The following is a 21,509-nucleotide window of genomic DNA, read 5'->3' on the forward strand; positions in this document are numbered from 1 at the left end:
TAATGAATTATGCTTCGTTCGGCTACGCTGTGCGAGCGGAAGATGGTTGAGTATGCTTGTTTATCCTTGTAGTCGAAGCGCAGTTCCTCAATCGAATGATATCACTAGTCAAATGTGTGGTCCTGCATGCGTTCACTATCTGCACTTTGTCGGTTTCCGAAGCCATCACTGCATTCGTCGCGGAAAACGGCTGGCACGTAAACCACCTACAGACGCCCCCGTTCGCTTCTTCCTTTTCTGGCAGATGTTCGCATTCCTGCAATTTTACCTCGGTTGCTGAGGAAGGACATTTGGAGAGGTAGACAGACAACCCCATGAACGCGTTCCCTGTAGGCGCTTGTCTTGCACAGTTTGCAGCGCAACTTTTTGTGTGGCTTGCCATGGGGTATTTGTTCTTCGCTTCAATGACACGCGCAACCACACCGAAACTCGCTCAATAATTGCAAACAGGACTTCTCTTTGATAACATAGAGTGCGACAGATTTACTGTTTGTGTCCATCCGTCCTTCTGTCTATCTGTCGGTCCTAAGGTCCTAAACGGAGCAGTATATGTGCACTAAGCAAGTCGGTTGTCAGCCCTATGTGGTGCGTCGTTATGTGTGTCGTCCTTTTGTTTCATAACTAGACACACAGATGATGTGATATCGTAAACTCCGCTTTTATTTAGTGCTTGTATAGAAATTGTGTAAGGACTCCGTATATGTGGCCGGAGCTGTGTAAGTTTTTTTTGTCCTATTGCTTTACTCTAGGCCCACTGCGAGGACACAAGTTTCCAGCAAAGGAGGCAAGATGGTTTGAAGACACAAGGCCAGATGCCGTTTCGATGCTGTTTGCAATAAAATCTGACCTGGAAAAACTTGATTTGTTCCTCGTTGCTCCCCCTTGCTTTTCTTCTAGCCTAATATACAGGCTTGTGGGCACAGGGGGAGGGTGGTGTAATGTGATTGAATGCCTACTTTTTCGGGCAATTCTTACATCTTGTAAGGTTTTTAAGCAGTCATTGTACAGATTCGTTCGCAGGAACTACACTTGCTGTAGGAAATTATATTACGGAGAAATGCAATGTTTAGGGTATAAGAAAGAGGCTAACTGAGCTATTCGGTTTACATTGAACATTGCGAGCTACCCGGATGTTTGTTCTGCCTTCTCTGTCGTTACGAGTTCCGTCATGTAAACTGCAGCACGGTTTCGAGCCTTGCATTAAGAGACCTTTGAGGTATTTGCAGTGCTAAGGTGAATATGCTTCATGAATGACGCGCAGACATTGAAGTCCATTCATAGAGACTTCGAGGTTCTCCCCCTCGCAAATATCGGCTCCCTAAATAACCTCACTCCGCTTATGTGGTGGGTCTACCAAGTGGGAGAAAAGAACTGTTTTAACAGTATTTTATACAAACTCGAGTCACGAACATGTATTTCCTGTTCTACCAAACGACGGCTAACTTCAGAAAACAACCCTTCAGCCTTCAGCACTTGCTATACAAAAAAAAAACCTCTTCTCGTTGAAACCCACGCTGCCGTCAATGTAAATGAGCGACAACTCAGAACCAACATGGCGACCCGTCAAGTATGGGGGCCGTTTTAGCCAGTTGTAAGCAACCATGATCGGAGTTGTCAACACCTTAAAACATAGAGACGCGCGCACATGAAGACGCCCTAGTTGCAGCTCCCGTAGACACTAGCGCCAGAGTTCCCTCTTGTGTATATAAGGAAACTATATGCCCCGTGCATACTGGTACTATCGAGTTTCCCCAAATTAACTAGAGGGGACTTGGGCGCTGTGATCGTTCAGCAATCATGGGAATGATGGGTAGTGCACGGATTTGCCTAGTCTTCGTACTTGCGTGCAGCGAATCGTACTTGCGGCTTCGCTTGTCGCTGGTTACGGTTTTGTTTTGAAGGAAGGAACCAAACATTTTGAACTTTGTGACCCGATTTAACAAAGACCCTTTTCATAAATACGCCACCTGACGGTGAGCGTTTTGTCAGTTTCGCTTCGCAAAGGAGCGTGGGATAGCTAGCGCCATCATGAGGGCAAGGAAAGCGAGCCGTCAAATGCGTGAGTGCTGTGATGTTTGCGTTGACGGCTAGTTCTCCGTATCATCAGCTGCAATCGCACCGTTTTCTAGCTTGAACGAGCTCCTAGTGCTCTCCGATAAGATTTCTGAGCTGCTTCCACTGCACAATGACGAATACTTTGTACCCTTCAGTGAGTTGTACGAGCAGTTTGGCTTGTTATGACTGGCAATTCGTGCATCCAGCCTGCAAGAGATTCTCATCGGCGTGCCCTCCTGACGCAAACCACGTCCTGCAGTAACACAAGGGGTGTCTGTGTGCGCTGCAAGAAAGGCGCATCAGCGTCGCTGAGACACACAGCCTGCGTCATCTGCTGCGGTGCCCTCACAATGGCGGCAGTCTGTTGTTCGCGTGCGTGGCGCTAGGGGCACCCTTTTTCAAAAAGGGTCTAAAGTAAGCTTAAAAGAATGAGGTTGTGAAGCGCAACCGCTCAAAATTGGCTGATGTTTGTTTCGTGAGAAAGCATCTCCAAGCCACAGGAATATACACGAAGCCAGAAGCAGGCAGAAGTACGAAGATCAGACAAATACATGTACTACTCATCATTACCATGCTCGCCAAAGTGCCGTGCGTAGCAGCTCCCATAGACACTAGTGCCAGAGTTTCCTCCACTTTATATTATAGAAACTCTATGATAGGTACAACTTATTGACTGATTGATTGATATGTGGGATTTAACGTCCTCAAACCACCATGTGATTATGAGAAATGCTGTAGTGGAGGGCTCCGGAAATTTTGACTACCTGTGGTTCTTTAACGTGCACCCAAATCTGAGCACATGGGCCTACACAATTTCATGCTCGCAGATGAAGGCTCCCTAGCACGCCATGATCCCTAGGCTCTTTTCGCCATGACTGCAAAGCACACGCGAAGGCTAGGCGATGAACGGGAGCAGGAAGAGCTAGTGGAGAGGATGGTGATCACCTAAATCGGGCCCATCTGGCTTGTATTGATAAAATAGAGAAGGTGTTGCCCAGGCATCTATGAGGAAAATGCGGCACAACTATTGGCTGAAACCGGTCACATGACCTGAACGCATTTTGTCTTGTTTATTTTTGTTTCCTTTCAAGCAAGACGTCGGCGCCCTTAGAGTGGTTCGCAAGGTTCTGTTTGGCGTCCCATTCCCCAGTTGCCAGATTTTGGGGTGGTTGTTGCCAGACTCCCACCAAATTCGGTGGAGAAAACTGTCCTTGTAGTTGTGGCTTCTCCGTGAGGGTTTGGTGTCATCCGTGGTGCATTTCGCGAGTGCGTGAGCTACGTTAGCTGTGTTAATTAACAGAATGAATGTAAAACGCGCGTTGCAAAAATCTGGACGCGTTTTTCTGCTGTGCGCGCTACTGTGCAATTAAGAGATCGTGTCTCAGAGTACAGGAATCAACGACGCGTCCTCCGCTGTACATTTCGCGAGTGCATAAGCAATCAACCTGTTCGTGAGTGTGAGCGCGACGTAATTAACGGAATGAACCGCACGTTGCAGAAGTCCGGGCTCGTTCTCTTGCTGTGTGCGCAGTTGTGCAATTGAGAGATTGCGTCTCAATATTAGGGACGACGGGGAAATGAGTAGAGTTGCAACAGGCGCCCCCCCCCCTCTTTTTTTCCCAGCTGCCGCACGACCACGCACCACAACGAGTACGCTACGCTTCCCCTAGCTGTGTCAGAACAAGACATATTGTTCAGACTCTTGTACATATTGTTGCTACATGTAGGCTGTCGGAATTGATATTGTCAAAGTGCATGTGTGCCTGACGAAGAGGATGAAGGTCGCTTGCTGCTCGCGCTTGGAGCCAGACTGGCCAGCGCTGCAACCGCTCTTGCAAACATATTTCCTAGATATATTTGCAATAAATTCACTCGTTACTCAGATAACACACTTTGTGGAGATGGGACATTCCTTGTCCTCACCACGTAACTCCGCAGTGACCGCATCTTCTAACTTCCCGCCATGGCTTCCAGTGGCAACCCGTCGCCTTCACCGTCTGCGACTTTTCCGACAATATTTGTCGCGGTCCCCACACCCCGTGCTTCCGGGATATTCTTAGCGCCGGCCTGGCTTTGATGTCAACTACTGGCTTCGCCTGTATGAACAAGTCAGTCAAACTCACCGCTGGGACCCAACCAGGATGCCCGCTAATGTTCTCTTCTCCTTGGATGGGACCCCGCGTGTCTGGAACAGAACAATTGAGTCCGAACTCACTAGCTGGGACGATTCAAGAAAAAAAAAACGTGACAGCTTCAGAAACCACACCGGTCACTACGCAGCTGCACGGCAGTAGCTGCTTACCCGTGTTCAGTTGCCAACTGAATCGTATATGTCCAACATACAAGAAGTTCTCGCTCCCTTCCGGAAAGTGGACAAGGCGATGTCTGAAGCGGACAAGGTTGGTCACGTTTTAAAGGGAATCGCGGACGACGCTTTCAATTTGCTGGTCTAGACAAACGTCTCGACTATCGACCGCATCATTCAGGTTTGCCACCATTTCGAAACACCAATATGTCGTCGGTTGCGCCCTCCTTTTTCTTGTTTGCTAAACATGGTGGCTACAATCACCTTCTCCGATTCCGCCGCCACACCATCTTTTGAGCAGACTGTGACACGTATCGTTCAACGGCAACTTGAAGTAGCGATTCCAGAGCCACTTCAGCCCTCTCCTTTCGAACATGCTGCGGTACTAACAACCCCCATGGTCTCTGTTATTCAGTCGGTCGTACAAAATTCACCAACCTCTGGTTCCCTGTCACTTGTCCCGTCTCTCGCTCCTCCTAGACTGTTGCCCATCAATGCATCTCGACGTGACCGATTCGTTCCTCCAAAATCTCGCAACCCCAAGGAATGGTGGACTACCGACGACAAAATGATCTGCTTCCGGTGCCACAAGGTTGGAGATGTCTCCCACTACTGCCGTTCCTCCTTGACGCCGCCACATAATAACCTGTCTTTCGCTCCTTATCGCCTGTAAGAAGATCTTTGACGGTTTTCACGTATCCATACGAATCCTGCTTTTACACACTTGACAGCCACCTTCCTTCTCATTCTCCGTCGTAACCCGTCACCCCAGCAACGCCACCATCCCTCGCCACCAAACTTTCCATCGTACCCGACGGCAAACTAGGCCTGCAGCTCCTGGAGGTGGTGTTGCATCACCTCTGTCTGACCCTAATCCTCCAATGACCCTTCCGACGAACAAGTATCATATTGATGTGCACATGGACGGTGTTTCTCTGACGGCACTAGTCGATACTGGCGCTCACGTGTCCATAATCAGTGTTCATCTTTGTCGCCACTTAGGAAAAGTACTGACGCCGCCTGCTACAGAAGCTGTACGTGTCGCTGATGGCAGAACTGTCCCTGTCTTCGGAATGTGCATGGCTCGCATAAGCATCACCAAGCGCTACGTTACTGTCCTATTCACGGTGCTCCATAACTTTCCTTATGACCTCATCATACGGATGTACTTCCTGTCGACCCGTTCTGCTCGAATAGACTGTTCCGCTGGTACTCTTTGCTTACACCTTCTTGTTCAGCTGGCTATTCAACCTAAATTCAACATAACCTCTGTGCAACAGGTTTCCTTCGCTTACCGCCTAAAGTCCTCACATTCGCCGAATTCACCACGACCCCACGCGTTTGTGATGGGGATCGTCATGCCGATTCCTGATGTACTACTGACTGTGGCCTCACCATCTCTCACTGCGTCGCAACCATAGCCGCCAACCGGATAGATCTAACGTCATAAATTTTGGCTTCACGAAGCAAGTCCTCCTTGAAGGCATCTTAATTGCCACGTTGAGGCCCTTAACCGATGACCACGTCACAACGTTCGCAGCCGACGAATGCCCTAATCTTCCTTGTCCCCCACCTGACGCCACACGCCTCGGTATGCCAATAAGTCCCATGATCACTTTTGACCTCCACCGAGCGCAATCAGCCTCATCCGCCTTTTAGCTTCCTACCGTGACATCTTCGATCTTGACGATTGACCACTCGGCCAAACTTCTCTTGTCCAGTACCGCATCAACTGCTTCCATCCATAAACTGCTTCCAGGTGATCCTGCTCCCATTCACCGTTGACCGTATCGAGTGTCCGCATCGGAACGCCAGATTATTCGAGGCAAAGTGAATAAGATTTTAACTAAAGGCATTATTGAGCCTTCATCAAGCCCATGGGCGTCACCCGTCATCCTGGTGAAAAATAATGTCAACAGATGGCGTTTCTTCATCAATTACCGGCATCTAAATCGAATTACGAAAAACGTTGCGTATTCTTTGCCCCCCATTGATGACGCTCTCGGTTGTGTCCATGGCGCAAGCTACTTTTCATCCATCGACTTGCGCTTTGCCTATTGACAGACTTCCGTGGAAGAGAAAGACCAAGAAAAGACCGCCTTCGTCACTCCCGATGGCCTGTGCCAATTCAAGGTTATGCCCTTCGGTCTATGCAATGCGCCAGCCACGTTCGAACGTATGCGGGACTCTCTGCTACACAGTTCCAATTTTCAACACGACTGTGTTACCAAGACGACGTTCTCGTATTCACGCCTACATTTGAGACCCACTTCCAAACGTCTGTCGGTCATTCTCGAGGTCTTCCGCAATGCTGACCTCCAGTTGAGCACCTCGAAGTGTCACTTCGGCCACCGACTGATTACAGTGTTTGGCCGCCTTGTTGATGCGTCTGGTGTGCATTCGTACCATGAGAAAATTCGTGCCATCACGAGTTTCCCAGTACCACGATACGCCAAAAATGTCCAGGGATTTGTGGGACTCTGTTCCTACTTCAGGCGGTTCGTGAAGGACTTTGCAGCAATCGCCCAACACTTACCGATCTTCAGTAGAAAGGCGCCCCATTTTCGTGGGGGCCCACTCAAGCTGCAGCATTCTCTCGCCTCATCACATTTTGAGCGAGGCCCTCTATCCTGGCCAACTTTGACCCATTCGCCCAAACTGAGGTCCGAATGGATGCCAGTGGTCACGGTATCGGAGTCATTCTCGCCCAAGGCCAACATGGATACGACCGCGTTATCACCTATGCTAGCCGCCTCCTTACGCCTGCAGAGCGCAAATATTCGATCATGGAGCAACAATGCCTTGATATTGTCTGGGCGGTCTCAAACTTCCGTCCATATTTATATGGCACACACTGCCGTCGTCACGGATCACCACGCGCTCTGCTGGCTTTTATCCTTGAGAGATCCCACAAGTCGACTTGGTCAGTGGGCTCTGTGACTTCAAGAAAAGGCTTTGGCTGTGACATATAGGAATGAACGCCTGCATCAGGACGCTGATTGCCTTTTCGCCTATCCAGTTGGCGAACCAGCCAGCGTACCTGACAACGACGTCTGCGTGTGCTTCATTTTCTTACTGACCCATATAGCCGACTAGAAACGCCGTGATGAAGCCTTACGGGCTATCTCCGAGCGCCTCGACTCTTTTCCATCAAACCGATCCCATCGTGCGTTCGTACCACAGAATGGTACATTATACCGTCATAATTTCCATTCAGATGGCCCATCCCTGCTGCTTGCTATACCCAAACACCTCTGCTCAGCTGAGTTCCGCGACTTTCACGACTTTCCTAGTGCCGGTCACCTCGCCGTGTCTCGCACATACGACCATATTCGCCATCGCTTTTATCGGCCAGGTCTTGCACGCTCCGTCAGAAGATACGTCGCAGCGTGTGAGGAATGTCAGCGCCGTAAAACACCGTGACTGCTTCCAGCTGGGTGCCTTCAACCACTCGACATTCCTTCTCAACCTTTCTTTCGCGTCGGCATGGACTTACTGGGCCTTTTTCTTCTCTCTTTTGTTGGCAATAGGTGGATTTACTGGCCTTTTGTGCCCACTGACCACACGACACGCTACGCAATCGCACGCGCCCTTCCAACAAGTTGCACCACACATGTCACTGATTTTCTTCTACATGACGTGATTTTGCATCATGGAGCTCCACACCAGCTGCTCATGGACCGAGGCCGCACATTTCTATCCAGAGTCATAGCGGACATACTACGCTTATGTGCAACGTGCCACAAGCTCACTACGTCGCACCATCCACAAACAAATGGCCTCACGAAGTGTGTGAACCGAGCCCTAACCGACATGCTTTCAAATTACGTGTACTCAGACCACTCTGGCTGGGACCTTACTCTATAATACGTGACATTGGCATGAAACTCATCGTGTGATGACACAGCTGGTTACGCCCCATTTTTTATGCTGTTCGGCCGCGAATCCACATTGCTCCTCGATACAGTCATTTCGTTGCAACAGCTCCGACCACAGAATATGCCCTCGACGCCATCAGGCGGGCCGCCCATGCGCGAATCCGCTCATGCTTGCCTTCTTACCTTTCAAGAAAACCAGTGGCATCGGTATAATTAACGACAAAGTGATGTGTAATTTTCTCCCGGTTTGTTGGTTCTGCTATGGGGCAGACCAGGGACGTTGGTCTGTTTGCCAAACTGCTCTATCCGTACACAGGGCCATACAAAGTACTTATGAAATTGCTCCGGCTGCCTCGTCGTCTTCATTCACACCTCGGGCCAGCGACATCGTACACGTCACACGCCTGAAGCAGTACCATTTGCCCATTGACGATGACGTCTAGTTTCTCCGAGATGGCGCCTTTACTGACGGGGGTTCTGCTTCATGTAGGCTGCCGCAATGCATATTGCCAATGTGCGTGTGTTACCGATGAAGAGGATGAAGTCAGTTGCTGCTCGAGGTCGGGCTCAGGCTGGCCAGCACTGCAGCCGCCCTTGCAAATAAATTTTCTCAATATATTGCAATATATTGACTGCACGTAATATTTTGAAGAATAAATGTGCCAACACTGGATAATTGGGGCACGTACGTCGAACTATTGTTGTGAGTGATCAACAGGCAGTGAGAAATTTTTTACCACTTTATTTCTATTTACCCTATTTATTTTTATACTGTGCTCTTGAGCTGAGAGACTATAAACATTCAATAAATGGAATTCGGGTCGTTTATACTTATTTCGGGTGGGGCCCTGCAGGTGACAGCGGCTCGTCGGGCTGGGTCCCATTTACAGGAAGGCGTGAGTCGAGATTAATTCACTTCAACTTCGGCGATAAAGCAGCTTTCCACGCGTATATAGCTGTATCATATTCGACGTACCCCAATAAACCAGCCATGACACGTTTGTTCATAATATGTACGCAAGTCCGAACAATATGTCTTGTCCTGACACAGCTAGGAGAAGCGTTGCGTATCCGTCGTGGCACGTGGAGACGCTACGCTACGACAGGTAAACTAAATAAGGTCGCCTGCTGTGACTCTATTTAGTTTCCCCATCAGCCCTAATACTGAGACGCGGTCTCTTAATTGTACAGCTGCGCACACAGCAAGACAACTCACCCTGACTTCTGCAACGCGCGGTTCATTCCGTTAATTATGTCGCACACACAATCGCGAACAAGTTGATTGCACATGCACTCGCGAAATGTACAGCGGAGGACGCGCCGTTGATTCCTTTACTTTGAGACACGCTCTCTTAATTGCACAGTAGCGCACACAGCAAGAGAACGCGCCCAAACTTCTGCAACGTGCGTTTTACGTTGATTCTGTTATTTAAAACGGTCAACGTAGCACACGCACTCGTGAAATGCACCACGAACGACACCAAACCTTCACGGAGAAGCCACAATAAGGGGAAAAAATGTCTGCCAAATTTGGCGGCAGTTTGGCAACAACCACCAAAAGTCGCGCAACTGGAGTACCAGATGTCAAGCAGAACCCTTCTGAGTGCTTTTGTGAAGCTGCTTGAAGCCGTACGCCAAAAAATTTGGATTTTTCGCTCCCGTTTGTAACGGTCGGCTGTGCAGATCGTTTTTACAATGGCCGCAGTGGTGGTTAACAATAATCCGGGAGTTTATAGTGCACACCCCTTCGGCATGCAATCATGTGTTTGACACGACGCAAGAAACTTTCATTGAAACGGCCGCGCTGTAGCCATGCTCTCCACAGATTGAGCCGTTTGTGTGCCCCAGACTTGATGGACTCCAAAATGTTCGGGTCGTTTCACCATGGACGATGTGATGTATGCTCGGAGGGTGTGTTAAAATAAGCTAAATGGCTTACTTTATTTGTGTGCGATGGGCGAGGTGGTGCGCCTTTGACGTATTATTTATTATTGTTTGCCACAACGCAAGAAACCCTAGGACTTTAGAAAGCCTAGATGTCCTCGGAATTCCAAGGAATTTATATTCGTTAATCAGCAAAGCCTGCTGCGGAGCAAATGCGGGACAGTGCACTATGCGATGCTCAAGTGCTTCGCAGGAGCAACAAGCAGCGCATGTTACGTGACCGGAGATGAACATACATAGGTAGTTCCGCAAAGGTGAGTTCAGACGGGCAATTTAAATCAAGATGTTGTGGAGTTTAATGAGAAGCTTGGTAACATTTGGAGGTGATAGCGAGTACCTTAAAAAGAAATTCACCTTGTTTTGTGAATAGCTCACCGATGGTTTGTTACTCAGCCAAACCTTGCTGTTGATGTTGTCCCAACACATACTCCTCCCCTCTTGCTTTTTTGTTTTTACATATACAAAAATTTGAAGGTCTCCTAAATTACGGCCGTGCATTAATCAAACCAAGCACAAAAAAGACTTCAGGGGCCGATATCGCAAGGCTTTCTCTTAGATACGCGTTTTTTGAGCCAAGAATTCTCTTATCTCGAGGTACTACCATAGCGCGGGCATCAATTTATCTTATTCGTCACTTAAGAGGGTGAGGAGCACACATGATAGTCGATGAAATGACAAGGAAACAAAGAAGTGCGTGCCGATAATATCAAGTTAGCACGAAAAGCGTCTAGCATCGAAAGTGTACGATGATTGCCAATAAATTGCTGCATCTAAGTTTCAGCTCTACGAGCGTCTGCTACAGCGCTTACGGGATTCCTAGTACATTGTAATAGACGCCTTGGTGTCCTGTGCAAAGCCAAGCACTCGCCTTTCATCAATGCATGTAGCTAAAAAAAAACTGCTCCATGGCCTTAAGCAATAATGCATGCACTATCTCGCCAAGTACAACAAAACAACACTGCAGGTGCACCTCATCAATAAAACTACGCTTAAATCGATGCCTGAAATTTTTGAAAATGTGCCTCAAATGTATTCTCCTGTTTAACGCGACCAGTTACCTTACATTTTATTGAAGCTGCGCTGCTGCTGAACTAATCTGGTGTAATCGAGGACAGTATAGTGGTGGAAGTAAGGGTGTTTTGTACCTAGACGTAAAAGGTTGCCTCGCTTGAAAAATTCTTATTACAAGACACAGGAGCAAATTTCGTGCCTGCGGACTAATCGTGCAGAAATATATAACAGCAGTAATCAAATGAAATTGTGAGCGGAATCTCGCAGGTTCAATGCCCCGCAGCAATATCATAAAGCTGGAATGCGAGAACCTGCATGCGGTTACGCTTAGATATGTGTCTATGTAAAATAAGGGAGACTCGTCGAGGGATATTTAGGTGCTAAAGCTTTTCACAAAACACGGTGCAAATATTTTGTCCAGCACTGTTTGAGTTAGCAGACAAAGCAAAGGACTTGTATACGAGTTTTGAAGTCGAGAGACGTTATCACACGTGCGAAAAGGACAAAAAGAGAGAGAGAGACTCTCGTTTCATCTCGGCGAAAGCTTGAAATCTATAGCAAATAGAGACAATTTTCTGGCCCAGCAGACGTCAGAGAAAATTTCCGCAAAGCAGCGTCAGATGCTTGGAGAGCATAAAAAAGTGGAAAACGCGTTTTATGGGAGCGACAGCGACACAGAAAGCGAGATGAAGCGTGACTGTCTTTAAATGTGAGAATCAATGCTAATTATGAAAACTGTGAGTTACTGAGCCAAATCTTCCTTAAAATATTGTATTGGAAACACACTGAGTATTCATCTAATGAAAGTGACAGTAGTGACAGGGAATTCATAATAGTTAATTAGCGTTGTCATAGACCAACGTATTCTTATATTTTATTTATATTTGGCAAACTACGGGAAGGTAGCGTACGTTAAAGCCGGTTATCCCAACATCATGACAGTAATGTACAAGATGATTGGTGCACGTTTATACAGCCACAAGTGGTGGTTTCTGTCTTCTAGTTACTTTGGGCGAACGGATTTTAATTGTCTTTTCTATTTTGACCAAGTTTCATCGGACGTTTTTTGCATTTGGCGTCGTTCGTAGCATTCACGATATATCAGAAATAAAGTGAATGCAAGCGCTGCTGCAGTGGACGAGTGGTTACAGCGCTCAGCTACCATTTAGGAGGTACTGGGTTCGATTCACAGTGTCACCGAGCACATTTAGTTCAACAGGTGGCCCAGCCGGAGATTATGCAGGGCGGCGTGTACTAATTTCTTGAGAAGGTGGCTTTCGCACTCTCTTCTTTCACTCCCCTTTTGAGCCAAAAGCGCTGTGTCGTGCTGCTTCCAAAACTACATAATGCAGGGTTTATAATTTTCCCCTCAATTCTCTCTTATCGCAAAAGTGCTAAGTGCTGAAATACCATTATCAAACCTGGCATATTACTTTTCACATGTATAGATATTCGAACAGCGATCAGTCATCACGATGTTTTTAGGAAAATCTAGACATGCAGTGAGCTAATTGCTTGCGGCCAAGTTCACTGCCTTTGTCGGGACACGTTTTCTAGCTCATCTGATGGGCATCATTACATGCAGCAAGACAAAAGAGCACGGACAGTTAGAGAAGACACAGAGGAATTAATTTGTGTCTTCTCTCCCGCTATCTGTCATGCTGCGCGCTTCAGTGTAATGTCGCTGTAAATTATTAAATTGAACTATTGCAGCTAATCAAATACTTCTGAGAGGGTCCCCGATTGTCCAGAGCAGAACAGAACAACGGCAATTCGATTTCTGTCATACAGAGATACTCTGCTTTTGGTTACTGCAATATATTTTTAACCGAAGTTTATTTTTATTAACAATAGTTCCAGTACAAATGAAAGGTGAATGGACAAAATTCGTGTATTCAGCTTGACTAGGTTTGTGACCTTAACACTAATTGCCAACTGGAATTACAATATGCATAAATATTACACACATATAAAACCACGGGCGATAGTTGGTTTATTGTGATTAAAATTGATATGTTGAAATCGACATTTTCAACCAGCGCAATGAGTACAAGATATGCGATGTAGTGTAGCTATGCTCTAAACTTCACCCAATTTCTTGCTCATTACTGTGAGTTGGCAAATGAAACAACTTCTTTAAATGCACTGTGTGATGTTGCATTTATTTTTATGCTGTAAAATATTTGAAATGTATATGAGCCCAGAAGAAAAAGAACTAGAAAGAAATTCAGCCAAATTATTACAAAACTTACTCATCACTGATAAAAGGATTCTCATTTAAAAGACACATACATACATACATACATACATACATACATACATACATACATACATACACTTAGTGTAAATATTAAAAGGAATAGCTATAAAACAACAATTCTAATACACTCATTTTGAATATGCAGAAAGTAACTTGCGAGAGAAATCCAGTAGCTCTGTTATGTCTGACCTCGTTGTTTCTCAAACCATCTCGGAAAAGCTTGATGCATAGTTTCTGCTGCTGCCCAGTGAAAAGCAGTTTTTGAAGAAACACAAGAATAAAGCCCTTGACAATGTCATGGTAATAAAAAGGGCTGTGCAACAAAATTTTTTACATGTCTGCAATATTACTCTGTTTATTTACATAGCTTGGCTCATCCACAATCCTTTAACAAAGCATGTTAGGACACTTGGGCTGAAACGTCGGCCAAGCCGAGAGAAATCCTAGACAATACATCTAGACATACAATCTTGACCTACAATTCTAAGCTACGAAGCTCCTCGTTCCAAACAGTTATTGACAACTATAGACCCCGTTTCGCTTCCCTAAAACACTCCTCAAAAATCTTCAAAGTTCGCACATCAAAAGAGTTCCCATACAGCTGTCTGTTTTTCTGCTTGAAAAAAAAATTCAGTTCAGTGGTGGGCTGAGGCTGTACACTAATGAACTGCATATATTTCTTGCTGTTGGTCTCAACGGCGATGTTGCTCTGCACATGTGGGTAGAATCACAACCAATACTATGCTACTACAAAGTAAATAGGTGTAATTTGCATGAAATAGGGACCACAATAAAATAACATAACATTTACCTTCACACCGTTCAAAAAATGTAAATACATTTCCCTACAGTTTTCACAGCTGATCTGAGTATAGGTATAATGATTTTAAACACATTTTTACTTCCACTAACAAACTGCATTTCCACTAACAAACAGCATTTTAAATAAGACTGAAGCGTTTGAAAACCTACTCCTTGCACATAACCCTGATATAGTAGCGTTAACTGAGACGTGGCTTTCCCCGGCTATCTCAGATCACGAAATAGTGCCTCCAAATTATTGCATCATTCGAAAAGATCGACCGTCACGTGGTGGTGGTGTGGCGCTGTTGATAAAGAAATCCCTTCCATTCGTACAATTGCCAGATGTGAGGGAAGCTGAGGCGGTGTTCTGCAGAATCATCTGCAACAGCACTGCCATAATTACAGGCTGCGTTTACCGAAGTCCTGACTCGAACGAAGATTGCGTAAGGAACATACATGAGTTTCTGCAGAACCACGCCCCAAGCCTAAGAATTATCATTATGGGGGACTTTAACTTACCAGACATTAATTGGAACACAAAGGAATATTCATCACATGCTTCCGAAGCGCTGATTGATCTGATGCTAAATTTTAGTCTAGAACAAGTAGTTAGCCAAACAACGCGCTCGCAAGGTACTGCAAACAACATACTTGACCTAATACTGATCAGTGATCACTTTCAACTAAATACATTGCAAACTGGCATTATTGAAGGAATATCCGACCACGATATCCCGATATGCCACCTACCATTATCATGTTCTATTTCGAAAAGGTCCTTTGAAAGCAAAATCATTGACTTTGAGAAATCGAACGACGCTGGCGTTTTGACGTCCCTGGCACATGAGTTCACATCATTTTCAGAATTTGCTTCTGATCCGTCGGCAGATATAAATGTCCTCTGGATAAAGTTTAAGGGCATAATACATGACTGCATTACCAAATTTATACCGTTAAAAACTAGGAAACCAAGAAAATACAGCCCATGGGTAACGCGCGAGGTTATACATGCCAAAAGGAAAGTTAAGAGGTTACGTCGTTCACTGAAGCATACAGAAAGTCAATCAGTCGTGAAATCTAAGCTGATAGGTGCCAAGCAAGAGCTGAAACAAAAGTTGAACCAGTCACGGAAACAATACTTTAATACAATCCTACCAGATTTCCTAAAAAATAATCCGCAGAGATTTTGGAATCACTTTCGTGCACGCAATACTTTGGCGCCAGAACGCACTCATGATGAAAATGCTGTCCAGGCTGATGTATTCAACAAGTACTTTCAATCTGTATTTACTACAGATAACGGGTTTCTTCCATCGGTCGTTTCTACAGGCTCCAGCATCGACCCACTCATCATATCTGACTCGGGAATCCTTAACCTTCTACTTGGATTAGATGCTAAAAAATCAAGCGGCCCTGACAATGTTCCAAATGAATTCCTGAAACGATACGCGGAATGGTGCAGCAGATACCTGGGTATTATCTATCGTTTTTCACTATCAACTGCACGTGTGCCAAATGACTGGAGGAAGGCAAAGGTGATACCAATTCATAAATCAGGAGACATAAACTCCCCGTCTAACTATCGACCCATATCCCTTACCAGTAGATCATGCAAGATCCTAGAACATATCATTTTAAAACATCTGACAGTATATCTTGAACAAAATCGCATATTAACACCCAGCCAGCACGGGTTTAGACGCGGAATGTCAACAGTGACGCAATTAACGGAAGTTGTTCATGACCTTGCACAGATAATTGACAATCGCGGCCAAGCAGACATTATATTCTTGGACTTTAGCAAAGCTTTTGATCGCGTGTGTCACAACAAGTTAATAGCAAAACTAGAGGCAATAATTGGCATCGGAAATATTTCTGCTTGGATTGGCGATTTTTTATCCCAGCGTTCGCAATTCGTCCATTTCAATGAAGCATCATCCGACATTGTTCCCATCTCATCTGGTGTACCTCAGGGCTCGGTCTTGGGGCCCTTGCTGTTTTTAATTTATATTAATGACATCATCACTAACATGGAATGCAACATAAAGCTGTTCGCAGACGACTGCATTATCTATAAAGAAATACTGTGTTACGAAGACCACCACACCCTGAACAGACAACTTAACGTGATAAACACATGGTGTGAACAATGGCAAATGTCTATTAATACCAGCAAATCTGTGTCAATGACGGTAACAAAAAAGAAGAACCCGTCAGAATTTACTTACTCACTTAATGACACTGAACTAACTAAAGTTTATGAACACAAATACCTAGGACTTACTCTAGCAACCGACCTCAAGTGGAACAAACACATTGCCAACATATCCTCAAAAGCTATCCGTAAGTTATTCTTTCTTAAAAGGTGCTTGAAGTCTGCTCCCACTCCTATCAAACTCCTCAGTTACACAACCTTTGTGCAGCCAGTACTAGAATATGCTAACACTGTTTGGTTCCCTCACAAAATTACTAACGTAAATCAACTAGAAAAAGTTCAAAGAAAAGCGATACGGTTCATCCATAACAAATACAAACGTACTGACTCGCCCACTGAACTTCTAGCATCATCCGGTTTAGACACACTGGCAGGCAGAGCAAGACAAGCTCGGTTAAAATTCATGCATAGCCTTCTGCACAACCACTTCAACATAATTTCTTCCAAATATATCACCTTCTCTAGATCCCGGATATCGCGTAATAAACACGATAAAATGTTAACTGAATACTTTTGCAACTCCAACACGTTTAAATACTCATTTTTTCCTACAGCAGTTAGGGAGTGGAACAACCTCGACCCAACAGTAGCTGCCATAGAATCATCATCAATATTTTGTGACGCGATAGGAAATAAGCCCCAACCATGAAAAGGGAAAGGAAAAGGTTTCATATTCATGCAAATTCTTTTTTTTAATGGTTTCTTTGTGTTTCATTGGATTGTATTAACCTTGATTCTTCCGTTGTATATACTAATGTTGTATTAGAGAGAACACTTCTTTGTATGACATGCCATTGTACTGTGCACTGCGTGTATTCTGTTGCACTCACGTTGTTATCTGTATGCCCACCTGCTTTGGTCTCCAAGTGAGACTGGCAGTATTGAAAATAAATAAATAAATAAAAATAAAATAAAAAAACTATTTTATGATGCCAGCTTCAATATGGGAGTATACCAGTATCTTTGTAAGGCTAAACGATTGTACAGGCACCTAAAAAGGTAAGTAAATGCGTGCTACAGCGACATAAAAGTTTTGAAATATACTTTTAATTCTAGTATGAGCAAGGCTGTATAGATGATAAGTCACTTGCATAGTACACAATTACGTCACAAACAAACCTGTCTGAGCAAAGTATATATTAGAAAATTACACTTACACAATAGAAACGGAGGAGTAGACTATTGAAAGATAGACGGGCTGTGGGGTAACAATAAACAAGAACTAATATATACTTTTAGACATGCTAAGATTAGTGATGATCATCTCACTTCCAAATGAAGTAAACCACACAGAAAAACTTCCCAGAGTTATAAACAGATGATATTATTGGTGCTATACAAATGAGTGTATACTGAAGGATTATATTGACTAAGTACATGATTACCGCATCCAAGGTTTTACTTCTTGTACTACAAAGAATGCAAACACAGTTACCATTGCCGATCAAGGATGCTGTTATTTATGACAATGAAATGCAGAGACACACAGGCACTTTCATTACCATGAATGTTAAAACTTCAGATCAAATTTATTTGCCCACTAGCACTACAGCAGCCTTTAAAGTAGTGTCATAATTTTTTATCTTCAATTAAATATTTAAATAATTTGGAGTGCTCAAGCACAAAGAAACTGCTGAATATTTTTCTGCTAAGAAGCTAACTGCAGCTGCACCGAATGCTACTACGTATACAATTCAAACTGCTCCAGACGTCACAATATGCTCTTTCTGCTGTCGTGAACTTTGAGCAGGAGAACACACTCACTGGCAGTCCCTTTCTACTTGTTCATCTTTTGTGCTTGGTTCGTGATACACTGTACAAGACCATGGAGCACCTGGTTCCTTCTTACTACTGGAACGTAAATAAAAATACAGATCGTCGGTAGAACCATGCTACATGCACAAGTGTACAGTTGATGAATAGGTGCTTATATTTAAGGGTGTCGTATTTTCACAAGCCGATGACAACTATGCAGAAATATTGAAAAGAAAAAAGAAAAGAATACAAGAGCAAAACTGGGATGACATACTTATCAGGGGATTTGTCGATGACATACTTATCTGGGGATCATCAAGGCAAGAGCATGGCCAACGACTGAGGCAGGTGCTGAAGGCGGCAGAAAAAATAGGACTAACGTTTAATTCAGCTAAATGCATCATTGGCATCAATCAGATAAGCTTCCTAGGCGATGTAATTTCTGCGGAAGGCATCAGGCCGAATCATTCACTCATTCAGGCAATGCTGCAGATTTCTGAGCCACGCGACAAGCAAGCAGCACAACGAATGCTAGGGGTTGTGAACTACTTCAGCAAATTTATTTCCACATTAGCTGAGAGGACGAAGCTACTGCGCAGCATAACTAAGAAAGAGGCGGTGTTCGAATTGACTCCCAATCACGCACAGGAATGGCGTCAAATATGCCACAGCTCGAGTAGCCAACCGTTGCGGACGGTGTTCGATCCGGCAAGAGAAACGAAGATTTCATGTGATGCGTCACGCAGCGGTGTAGGTGCCGCGCTGTTGCAGAACTACAATGGCTCGTGGAAGCCTGTGGCATACGGGTCAAGAACGCTGTCTGAAGCAGAAACACGCTATTCCCAAATAAAAAAAGAAGCTTTTGCCATTGCATACGGTTGCGAGAAGTTCGACCATTTTGTGTACGGCCGAACAGTCATCAATCAAACAGACCACCACCCTTTGATTGCCATATCAAAGAAAGCAATCGGCGACATGCCACCCAGACTGCAACGTTTTTTCATGCGATTGCTTAGATATAGCTTTGAACTGCATTTCGTTCCAGGGAAGCAGCTCATGCTCGCAGATATGCTGTCGAGAGCACCCAGCAGTGAAGGCAGGAATGACGTCAGCACGGATGACGCAGAAGTGCATGCCGTAAGTACGGTATCCTCATTTATCAGCGAGGGAACGTGGAAGCGTCTGGCCGAGTAAACTGCCAAAGGTAGCTATCTGAAAGTAGTGCTGCAGAAGTTGACCACGGGTGAATCAATGGAGGGCCCGCTGAAGCCTTTTCAACCCGAGCTCTCTTCCATTAAAGGAGTCTTGTTTAAGGGGCTCAAGGCCGTAATTCCGAACAGCATGAAAAGTGAGACGTAGCATAGGATCTATAAAGGGCACTTGGGAATCGCCAAATGTAAAGCTAGGGCTCGTCACCTCGTTTTCTGGCCTGGCATGAATTCTGAAATTAAAGCATTCGCCGAGAGGTGTGCAACATGTAAAAAATACGCGTACAGCCAGCCGAAGGAACCACTTCTGATGCGGTCCGTGCCTGACCAAGCCTGGTATTGTGTAGGCATAGACCTCTTTTGCTATGGTGGGAAGTCCTACCTGTGTGTCTACGACGCATTATCAAACTTCCCGGAAGTCGAATGCTCCGAGACACCACTGCGAGGACCGTCGTCAACGCCACTAGTGCTCTTTTTGCACGTTATGGCGTACCTATGGAGGTGCTATCAGATAATAGCCCTCAATTTTCTAGCTTTGAATTCGCTTCATTTGCGCGCACTTACGATTTCAAGCACATTACCTCAAGTCCAGGGTTCCCGCGTTCTGATGGATCATCGAAAAAGGGGGTGCAGGTAGTGAAGAGACTTCTTGAGAAGGCTACCACGGCTAAACAGGATTTTTGGTTGGCTCTTTTGGCCTACAGGACCTCTCCTTTGGAATGTGGACCGACACCTGCAGAGATTCTCAAGAGCCGCCGGCTGCGGACGCAGCTACCCGACTACCAGTGTGGCCCTACCCACCGAGTCGTCAAGCATCGTCAGTCTCGACCGTCCACACAGCCTCTAGCCCCACTCCATGAAGGTGACGTTGTGAGAGTCCAGAGCGGCTCGTGGGCCACCAAAGCACGGGTTCTGAAGCCGTCAACATATCCAAGGTCGTACCACGTAATCACACAGGAAGGGCGCTGCCTCCGGCGCAACCGCAAGCACTTGGTACAGACTGGAGAATCCTTCCAGCAGGACTCTGTTCCCAACGGGAGCAACGTAGAGCCAAGCGCCTCGACAGCTGCGCGGCACGTCGAAGACACAGCGCCAAGCAATGACCCAACTACCGGGGGCACACAGAGTAGTCCAACGCCAGCACCCAGAAGGTCGCTCAGAACGCAAAGACCACCACCACGACGACTAGAATATGACCAAGACTTTGAACAAATTGCTTGAATTCTCCCTTTCTTTCTATATGTTCTTCATTTGTTACTAAGTGCCACCTCAAGCTATCGTGTTTTCCGCATATGTAAATAACTGCACAGTTTCTTTGTTTTCCTAAGGAAAAAGAATGTATCGTATCGCGCCTCACTCGTTCGCTACCCACGATAAGCTCAAGGGGCTTCGCCCGATCTTGATGCTATCGCGTGTTGATCAAAAGGGCGTTGCCCAGAGTGTATTATAAATGGGACGGACTGAATAAACGGAGGAGCACTAGCTGCCTGACTCACTTGCTGTCATGCTCATCCCTGGTTCCATCTCAGCTGCCTTGCATACTTCTTCGGCATTTTGTAACGTTAACTTATTGTCGGACAAAAGCTTCTCTCGAGTCTTAGCTTCGTTTGTGTCAAAAACAATTTGGTCTCTTATCATTAAATCTGCTTGCTCTGCGAAATTGCACGCTCCTGCGTTGGTCTTCAAGTCTCGTAAAAAATGTTCAGAAGGCTCACCTGGTTCTTGCCTTCGAGTACGGAAGAGATAACGCTTATGTACCTCATTGACTTGAGACGCACAATAGTCGTCGAACTTTTTGATTACCACGTCGTAGTCATTCTTGTCCTGGTCTTCAGTAAAACTGAAGTTGTTGTACACCTCTATGCCTTCTTTTCCAGCGATGCTCAACAGCAGCGCAGTTTTCGTCGAAGCACGTCGTGCTTTCGTAGGCTCTGTCACTGTCAAAAAGAGCTCGAAGCGTTGCTTGAAAAGTACCCATCGCTTGCTTATATCACCTTCCAACCGCAGCGGCTCTGGAGGCTTCACTAGTTTCAAGCTGGCATTCCTCGGATGGGCGGCTGGGGGTACGTCCTAG

The 21,509-nt window shown here is 45.5% G+C and overlaps 1 protein-coding gene across 1 annotated transcript in view; it reads left to right on the forward strand.

The window, feature by feature from the left end:
* LOC119179659 (uncharacterized) overlaps positions 1 to 20,656 on the forward strand; it is an 85,928-nt gene extending 65,272 nt beyond the window's left edge. Inside the window, exons 8-9 of the mRNA XM_075870012.1 lie at positions 750 to 930; positions 20,140 to 20,656. Of these exons, the coding sequence (XP_075726127.1) occupies positions 750 to 930; positions 20,140 to 20,656 (698 nt within the window). The remainder of the gene's footprint in view (positions 1 to 749; positions 931 to 20,139) is intronic.
* Positions 20,657 to 21,509: the final 853 nt, after the last annotated feature.

Source organism: Rhipicephalus microplus, chromosome 7 (assembly GCF_043290135.1).
Source record: "Rhipicephalus microplus isolate Deutch F79 chromosome 7, USDA_Rmic, whole genome shotgun sequence".
In the NCBI taxonomy this organism is placed as follows: domain Eukaryota; kingdom Metazoa; phylum Arthropoda; class Arachnida; order Ixodida; family Ixodidae; genus Rhipicephalus; species Rhipicephalus microplus.